This window comes from Medicago truncatula, chromosome 7, assembly GCF_003473485.1.
Source record: "Medicago truncatula cultivar Jemalong A17 chromosome 7, MtrunA17r5.0-ANR, whole genome shotgun sequence".
Taxonomy (NCBI): Eukaryota; Viridiplantae; Streptophyta; class Magnoliopsida; order Fabales; family Fabaceae; genus Medicago; species Medicago truncatula.
Window position 1 is genome coordinate 30,238,840 of NC_053048.1, and position 9,080 is coordinate 30,247,919.

At 29.9% G+C, this 9,080-nt stretch overlaps 1 protein-coding gene across 1 annotated transcript; it reads right to left on the bottom strand.

The window, feature by feature from the left end:
- Window positions 1–689: 689 nt before the first annotated feature.
- Window positions 690–8,787, bottom strand: LOC11406310 (protein NRT1/ PTR FAMILY 5.6). The gene is made up of 4 exons (XM_003623105.4): window positions 8,592–8,787; window positions 3,651–3,868; window positions 2,215–2,762; window positions 690–1,631 (listed from the first exon to the last, which is right to left on the bottom strand). The coding sequence occupies exons 1-4, from the start codon at window positions 8,716–8,718 to the stop codon at window positions 773–775; spliced, it is 1,752 nt and encodes a 583-aa protein (XP_003623153.1). The 5' UTR covers window positions 8,719–8,787; the 3' UTR covers window positions 690–772.
- Window positions 8,788–9,080: the final 293 nt, after the last annotated feature.

Genomic DNA, 9,080 nt, shown 5'->3' on the forward strand with positions numbered 1-9,080 from the left:
AAAACTCTATACCACAAACAGTTTTTTTTTCTCCCTCAATCTCCAACACCATTTGACAAGTAAAGATATATTAAACTCCCTAATTCTTCTGACTTCTGGACATCTATCCTCCTGTTTGTGACAAATAATGTTCCAATTTATCCATATTAAACTCCCTCAATCTCCAACACCAAGTTACGAGGACTAACACAAAACATAACAGACAAAAACTCAGAAAGTAAGTGTAAAAAAATTGAGGTTGGAATAAATACAAATTCTTCATATTTATTAGAAGAAATATAATAGTTAGATAGAGTTTGGTGTATGTACTTAGTTTGTTAATTAAGAGGTTAGTTTGTTAATTCTCTACTAGCTCTATATAACCAATATCCAATATGAATTTTAAGGATTTTTTCTTTGTATCAAGCTCTCAAGCTTACTTCTTATATGAGATGAATCTTTGCCTATTTGATCATGTGGTTTCTAACAATATCAAACATTAATTGTATATATGTTTGAAATAAACAAACTAACCATCATGAGATGAATCTTTGGTCCCATTAATTGTTTACCTTTGAGTTTTCTTGATGGATTAATTATTAGTATTTTTGAAATAAAATAAAATAAGCTAAGCCATCATGAACAATAGTAGATCTTAAGGATGGGAGCATAATAGAGTTGTACTTGTATATATGTAACATAACTACAAATTTCCAAAAATCAAGAGATATTTGATAAAATATTATGGTAGAACATTTCCCTATTTTTGTTTAAATAACCTTTAGTAACAAACTCAAACCGAATTGTCTACACTGCCATAGTCATTCTTGCCTTTACAACTATCATCAATAACTGCAACCTTTTGCACATTTTTGTATGAATATCTTCTAGCAAAGAACACAAACAAGAACAAATTCACCGTAGTTATAGCTGCCAATAGCCAATAAAATTTGTCCAATCTACTACTATTCAAATCCTTACCAAACCAACTCTTCCCATTTTTCTTTGTTATATGATCAACAATTGTTATCAACACACTACTAATAAAATTTGCAGCTCCAATCACACTTAAATAAAAAGCTATACCTAAGCTTCTCATTGAATCAGGAACTTGGTCATAGAAATATTCTTGTAATCCCACAAGGGTAAATCCATCACCAAAACCAATAATTAGAAATTGTGGAGCCAACCAAAAAATACTTAATGGATCCTTTTCAACAGCTTCAAGTCTCTTTTTCTCTATTAAAGCTGCCACTATCATTGTAATAATAGTGAAAAACATTCCAAAACCAATCCTTTGAAGGATGTTAATTCCTCTTTCATTTTGATTTATTTTTCTTAACATAGGTACTAGAATCTTGTCATAAATGGCCACAGAAATTATCATTCCTAAGGCAGCAACTGTGAAAATTGAAGCTGGTGGAAGTTCAAACCTTTCACCTATCTTTCTATTCATTATAGCACTTTGTTTGATGAAGAATGTTGATGTTTGTGCTACACTTATTCCAAATGGTATAGTGAATACCCAAATTGGTATCATATTGATTATAAGCTTCATTTCTTCAACTGTAGTTACAGTTGTTAGCTTCCATGGACTTTGCTTCTCTATTGAATTTCCATCGTTTTCAATTATAGCTGCCTTGTCAAGAAATCTGAAAACAATTCATACAAGTTAGTGTTGCTAGCACTTGAATGCGCGAATAGACAAATTAGTCCTCAAAATTGTAAGCATTGATCAAAATAGTCATTGATTTTTGTGAATTAGCAAATACATTCTTGGAATTGTTAATTTATTAACTTTTACCGCTAGAGTATGGAGCAAAGGGATAATTAAATATGTGACCCCTTCATATTGATCACATCAATACCATCACAAGGACTATTTTGCCTTGAAAATTTAGGTTTTCTAGAAACGAAATTTGTCGGTAATCTCTTTATATTAAAATTGCTGACAAATTTATCTCTAAGATGACTTAAACTTCATAAGCAAATTAGTTCATAGTGAACTTACTTTCATGTGTGCAATCAACACGCAATGTGACATGTTCAGTTAGCATGTCACATCATAGACTCTAACGGCATATGTTAAAAAATTATCATTTCAAATGATTTTTTTGAAACTTTGTGAATACATTTGCTATTTTTTCAAAAATAAGATACTATTTTGACCAATACTTAAAGTACAATAATTTGATATTCACTCATACTTCAAATTATGATTAATAATGCACATACCTTAGCTTCTTAGTGTGGCAAAGAAACTTTCTTTTGTTTCCATGAGACTTAGAAACCTCATACAATTGATCAGGATTAGAAGGATAAGGAAGCTTCCTTTTAGAAAAGGCAGCAACAAGAACTTGCAACATTGGAGTCAAAGGACTCCCACTTGGTACCCTATAACGATAAAAAGGCCTTCCAATAATGAATATGAGAAGTGAAAGAGCCATAACTCCAGTGAAAATAATATCAGCAGCACCCCAATTTATGTTATCTTGTATATAAACAATAAGGGTCACTCCTAGAATAAGTCCACTACATAGAGCACAATTCCACCAATTGAAAAAGGACATTTTTTGTTTCCTTTCTTCAACATGATCCTCATCAAATTGGTCAGCTCCAAAGCTTTCCAAGGAAGGTTTGTGGCCTCCAGTTGCTATTGATATTAAGTAGATAGCTAGGAAGAAAACCACTTCATGAATTTTCCTTGGTTCATTGCATGTGGTAGTGTGATCACATGGTTTTAAACTTGGTAGGAACCATGAGAGAGTAAGGAGTATCAAACCCTGTGAATTTTTTACCACATGAAGTTGTTATAGTTAAGAATCTATAGAGTAATTAAGAAGTCAAGATAATAACTTTAATGAAGTCACTTTAAAAGTTCACATTCGAAGAAAACACAATTTTATGTATCGTCTGGATGTGTATTTTCAAACAAAAATAATGGTTTTTTTTTCGTAGAGAAGCGTACAATCCAAAAGTCGTGTAGGTTTTTAGAAACGCGGAAAATGGGTAAATATGCTCCCTAAATTTGAGTGTATTAATCCATCAAATTTAGAATTTTTTGAACATTACAACTCATTAGGCTAAGTTCAAGAGAGATATTTTCACCCCTTTTATTGTTATTTTTCAAACTACATCCATATGGATTTTTACCAATCTGGACAACTTTTCTCGCGTTCGAATGGGACAACTCAGAAAATAAGGTGTTTTTCCTGGTCCGAATGAATAAATTTGGATTGAAACGCTTTTAAGAATCATGAAAGAAAGTTCAATCACATAATAGTTTGTACCAATTTGAAGAAAGAAAAGTTGGGTCATTGAGACTCAAAAAGAACGGACACAACTATTTTAAAGAAAGGGAGATTTGGAAAATTGCTCTTTAGGCTGCTATCATTTGGGGAACTTTTTGAATCGGTTACACCAATTTAAAAAGTGATTTCACTAATTTAAAGAGTGCTGAACGAAATAATTAACAACCATTTTAAAAAGGTGGTTAATTCTCGTTTAACGAAAGGTAATAAATGAAAAATATAGCAAGTCCAAGATAAAACACTAGTCTAAACAATATTAAACAAGTAAAAATATAACAAGGGATGCTCTAAAAAATTAAACAATTATAACAATAGTAAGAAGTCCTAATTAAGTTGTAGTGAGGTAGCAATTGAGCTTACCATAAGATAAACAATGCTTGATGCAACCACAGCGGAGTAACGACCCAAATATGCATCAGCTATGAATCCACCAAAGAGTGGCATCAGAGTTGTGACACCTGCCCAATAATTAACATTCCTTGCTGCTGTCTTAAGATCTTGATGGATAACCTTTGTGAGGTAAAGGACTAAGCTAGTTGCTATTCCAAAGTAGCTCAACCTCTCACTAAACTCAATTGCTGAAAACAAGTATTCAAAAACTAATCATTCTCTTGTGGTTAAATGACATGTAAAACATAAGAGTACATTGCACTTTTAGTGCTTAGTTACTTTTTCAGTTTCATTTTGTTACATTTTTTTTATCAAATACCTTCCCTTTAAATTAGATGTTTTTAAAAAGTTAGTTAAGTTTTTTTTTTAACAGGTTGATTCTTTAAGTCATAACATATTCTCATCGTTAATGTATTTTTATCAAACTCGGCTAAAAAGTGTTTATGTTGACATTTAATATTAAAGTTGGTGGATCCAAATTCACTACTCACAAAATTAGAATATCCAAGTGTATTATTCAGTCTTGGTTTGAAACGAAATCGATCGATTACTTGATTTATAATGATTTTCATGAATGACTTATTTCCAAAATTATGTTTAAATTCGGAAACAAAAGGGAGAATATATGTTTAAGTAATCATGTTTCTTGTCATAAACACTTTTTACACTTGTCTCGTCAATGTTAAATGGTAACATATACACTTTTTAAAGAAATTTGACGAAAAGACTTTTTAAACACTTTTCATTGTTTTGGCACGCCTTGTGCTGAAGCAATTATGCAGTCAGTGTTGATATAATTTATTTTTGCTTGTTCAAAAATAAAATTCACTTTTCATTGTTAAGATGATAATTTGGAGAATTTTTAAAACGATGAAAATTTATAAAGTATTTTGTTCAAGTTAAATTTAGAAAATTTCAAATGACATCTAAAAGCTAAGAATTTGAAATTTCTTCATTCTTATCGTTTTACAAATTTTGCATTTTGGTCCTCAAATTTTCAAATTGAACCCAATAAATTTTCAAAAAATTGCAAATTATCCCCTATTTTTTTAAAATTCCAATTTTACCCTGCAATTTTTTCAAATTTATAATTTGAGCCCTCAAAATTTGCAAATTGACCCCTAATTTCAATTTTCAAATTTGACCCAAAAAATTAAAATTTATGAAAGTTTCCCAAAAATAACTTTATATTGTTCAAGTCTCCTATAATGAGATTCGCAGAATACGAAAATTCATCACACTAAACTAGCATTGGAATATTGGAATGATAATTAATGTTGCGAATTCAAGAAATGATGTTGAATTAGAGCTGCAATTTGTATAGTTGACATTTGATTTGATCTTACTACCACTGTTGCACTAAAAATACTTTTAGATAAAGGAAATTGGAAGTGATTTTATGTTCATATTTGAGTGCATGTTAGACAAAGGTCGAATCCATTTAAAAGCGAACAATCAACTCAAGCCACTCATCCCTAATCTTTGGCTTCTAAGCACTAATTGGACATAAAGCAATAGCATTTTTGAACACAATGGTACCCATTGAGTTTGGTTGGATACATATCCCTCACATCCAATTTATATTAAAATAAATGTAATTGTTAAACAAATTTTGTCTATGAGGTAGTGTTGAGAGCTCAATGATTTGTCATCATTGTGTAGGAAGAATTTTAAAAACTAGTGGAAGGTATAGGTCCTTATTAACCTGCTAATATATATTCAAGATAAATGAGTAGTTTTGAGATCAACCATTTAGAGCGTAATATATGTTATTTTACATTATCTAGTATATACCAAAAAGATGATTAGGAATACATCACATTAAACTAAAGTAAAAGATATTTTATTAAAAATTGAAACTGCAACACGAAAGGATACCTTTTGATTCTTGTAAATCTATTAGACAATTAACAGTAATTCGTAATAAGGAAATCATACATTATCATCAAAATTTTAATGTTTGAGAGTGATTGAGAAAAATATAGATGATTTATGCATGAAATTATGATGTATGCATTTTTAATGTCCAAACAATATAATTCTTAATCCATGTGGTTGGTTGGAGATCTTGAAGTATGTTCTTCCTTAATATCTCTTAGTTTTTTTTAAAAGAATCTTAGTTATTCCATCATTGATGAAAAAAAAACTTATCCCATCGCATCATTAACTGGTGTAGGATTAAAGATCAGGTTTGGAACTCGAGTCAAATCAACCTTCCCTCTCATCTCAAGGTGAGGTAAGGTAGCTTGCTCGTTCGTTGTTCAATATCTCGGCTGCTCAAGAAGTTGGACTAGTAGCTCCTCTGACCCATAGTGGATTCTAGGGAAAGGGCGGAGCCTCACCTTGCGGTAAGTAGGAAGGTCTTCATTGTTGGGACGGGTTAAAACTGGACTAAAGGAGGTTCGATTCTTTCTGAGTCAATTTGGATGGGTTAGTTAGCTTTTTAAAAAAAAAAATATAATTATTTATAATAATTGATATATATATATATATATATATATATATATATATATATATATATATATATATATATTAACAAGCCAAAATGGAATATGGTATTAAAACGAAGGTGATTCACCGTGCACAAGACGTGCTACTAATGAAACAACCAACAATAGTTACAAAGTATCTGGTGCTTAAGCAAGGGAGCACCGCTTTATAGAAGTAATAACAATGATGAAACTACACAAAAACCCCGATACAAGAAAGAGGATGTCGCCATCGGTCATAATACTAGAAAGTAAAAGTATATTTTTTGTTAAAAAAATAAATGTATGTAGCCATAAGATGATAAAACTGATTTGTGTGGTTGGTATGATTTATATATTATTAGTACTCCTCGGATATAATTTGTTTGTTGGCAGTGAGAAGAGAATCCATCACTTTCAATGGATTGGCTGCACTTGGAATTATTATCTATCTTTAAAATCAGATCGAATATTAAATCAGAGAATTGTACTATTAGTTAAATTTTACTTATTTGAATTCTTTTTTTTTTAGAGGATTAATTGATTTGAATTATTAGATGATAGATTTCCACCTAAATGAATATGAACAGAAAGGTGTTAAAAAAGTAGTTAAATATGCTAAATATAATCTTGATATGGAGTACTTCACAAAAATAGTTTAAGGTGGAGATTGGCCATTTTTAGTAAAAACAAAAAGAAAGAAAAATTTATAACAATAAAACTAGAGAATAAATCTAGTATATTTAAATCTCTTTCTTCAAACCAAGACAATAAAAAATGAAAATGAGCATCTCAAGATATAAAAAGATGATTATCGTGCGCAACTTTAGCTTCTCTTTGACCTTTAGTGCGAGCATGGATTGGTTTTGATGGGACGGATACTCAGGTTATTTCAGATCATTTCACCCAATTTATTTATTACACATATGGTCTAAAAGCGCGGTGATCTTTCCTACAGCTCGTTTGGCTTCTATGTGTTTGGGTCTTGTGGAATGAACACAATAGTAGGTTATTTAAAAATCAAGAAAGCTCTCTTTATCGGTTACTAGAAAAAGTAAAGTTATATTCTTTGTGGTGGTTGAAAGCTAAAAAAACTAATTTTATTTTGGGCACTCAGATGTGGTGGTCGAATCATCTTATGTGTTTAAATACATCTTGGGCAGAAGAGATTGCTTTAGTATTGTTAATATAATTATTTTTGTTTGTTAAAAAAAAAAAAAGATTATTTCAAACTTCTCCAACCACAAACTAGTTAATGTGCGCATGTGGCCCTGTCCACAATTGCTTTCCAAATGGGGTAGATGCATTTGGATTATTGCTTTCCAAAAAATATAATGCATTCTATTTTTATCATGAATAAGAAGTGAAATTATTTGCTCTCATTTGGATTGCTGTGAATTTAATTAGATTCGAGTGATAAGATCATGTTGAAGCAATCTCTTACTAAAAATATAATTAGTGGCCGATATTAGAATATAGATGCAAATTATTAACTTCCTCTCTAATTTTCTTTCTACTAGTTAAATTTAATGATGATATTAGTAATAAATTTCATATTTTCACTCTCTAAATTTTCTTCTCTAAAAGAGTTAATAATTGTGATTTTTTATCTTGAATAATTTTGATATATGTTTCCATTTTTCTGTGTCAAAAAACAATAATAAGTGATTTGTCAAAAAATAAAATTAAGTGGTAAAATTTTGATTAAAAATGCAATTTTTTTTTCCATATTGTTAAATACATGTCAATATTCTCACAGCAAATTAAAAGAGATTAAAAAAATATGGTTTTATAATCTTAATTTAAATTAAAAACTGTGATATAATTTCCACTAACGTAAATTAATTAATTATGTGATATAAAGTCATGCTTGTCTAAACTCATTTAACCCGTGTCTTGGCTTCATACTTACTTCCTCCGAGTTTAAATATAAACAAATGTAAAAACGTATTTAGTCCAAAATTAGTATCAAATACATTTTCACTTTTGCTTATATTTAAAATCAAAAGGAGTATATAGTGGAAGTGAAAAAAAATTGAAATCTAGAATAGGTTTTTTTTTGCCAATTAATTGAAAATTTGAACTTATGCTTAAAGCCAAATGCAAATAGATAAAAAGTAGTGGGAATATTTCAAAATTGGTAATTGTAATTGATAGGTGGAAGTTTGAGGAGAAAAAAGTTCCATTCAGAGACAAAATGAGCACTACTAGAAAAAGAAAAATTAGCGAGGGAAATTAGTGACGGAAAAAATGAAATTCCTCACAAATTTCATGGTCGCAAAATTTAGTGACAGAATTAAAGAGGGATTTCACATTTTCCCTCACAAAATTTCTCTCACTAATTTTTGTTTTTTAGTAGTGGAGGCAGCATAATGAAACACAAACACATCAAAGTTATCATATATTTGAATGCAATAATTTAGGTAAAAGAAACATTCCTTACCAAAAATGAAAAGTGCAGCTTTCCATGAACCAGTTGAAGCTCGTAGTGGAACCCTTCCTTTATGATCAACTGAAGAATCATGAACCCATTTCATCTCATCATCTTCTTTTACATTGATCTTTTCCATCTCTAGTTATAGCTCAAATATTTCAAATTAGAGAGTATAATATGTGAGCTAGTTGTGTACTACTCACTGTCATTACTTGACCTGCTTTTATAGGGAAACAAATGGAGAAGGCTTTGCTTTGCTTTTTCTTTATACATCACATCATTACTAAGATTTTTGAACTATCCAAAGAATAAATCTTTTTATTCAAAAATTAAAATAAATAAATAAAATCATGGGGATCAAAACTTAAAACTCATGTAAAAAGTTAAGGATGTATATATAAAATTACATTTTCTATTTAAATTTGATGATACTTTTGAGCTTTAGATATAATTGTTGTGCATTCTGAATTACCGATTTACTTTAAACTTAAATAGAAT

What these genes read in the sequence shown, in the direction of transcription:
- LOC11406310 (XM_003623105.4), bottom strand. Translation starts at nt 8,718, where the DNA reads ATGGAAAAGATCAATGTAAAAGAAGATGATGAGATGAAATGGGTTCAT. An exon ending in CAAGCATTGTTTATCTTATG is followed by an intron (nt 2,763 to 3,650) that starts GTAAGCTCAATT and finishes AAAAATTCACAG; the next exon opens with GGTTTGATACTCCTTACTCT. An exon ending in TGCCACACTAAGAAGCTAAG is followed by an intron (nt 1,632 to 2,214) that starts GTATGTGCATTA and finishes AATTGTTTTCAG; the next exon opens with ATTTCTTGACAAGGCAGCTA.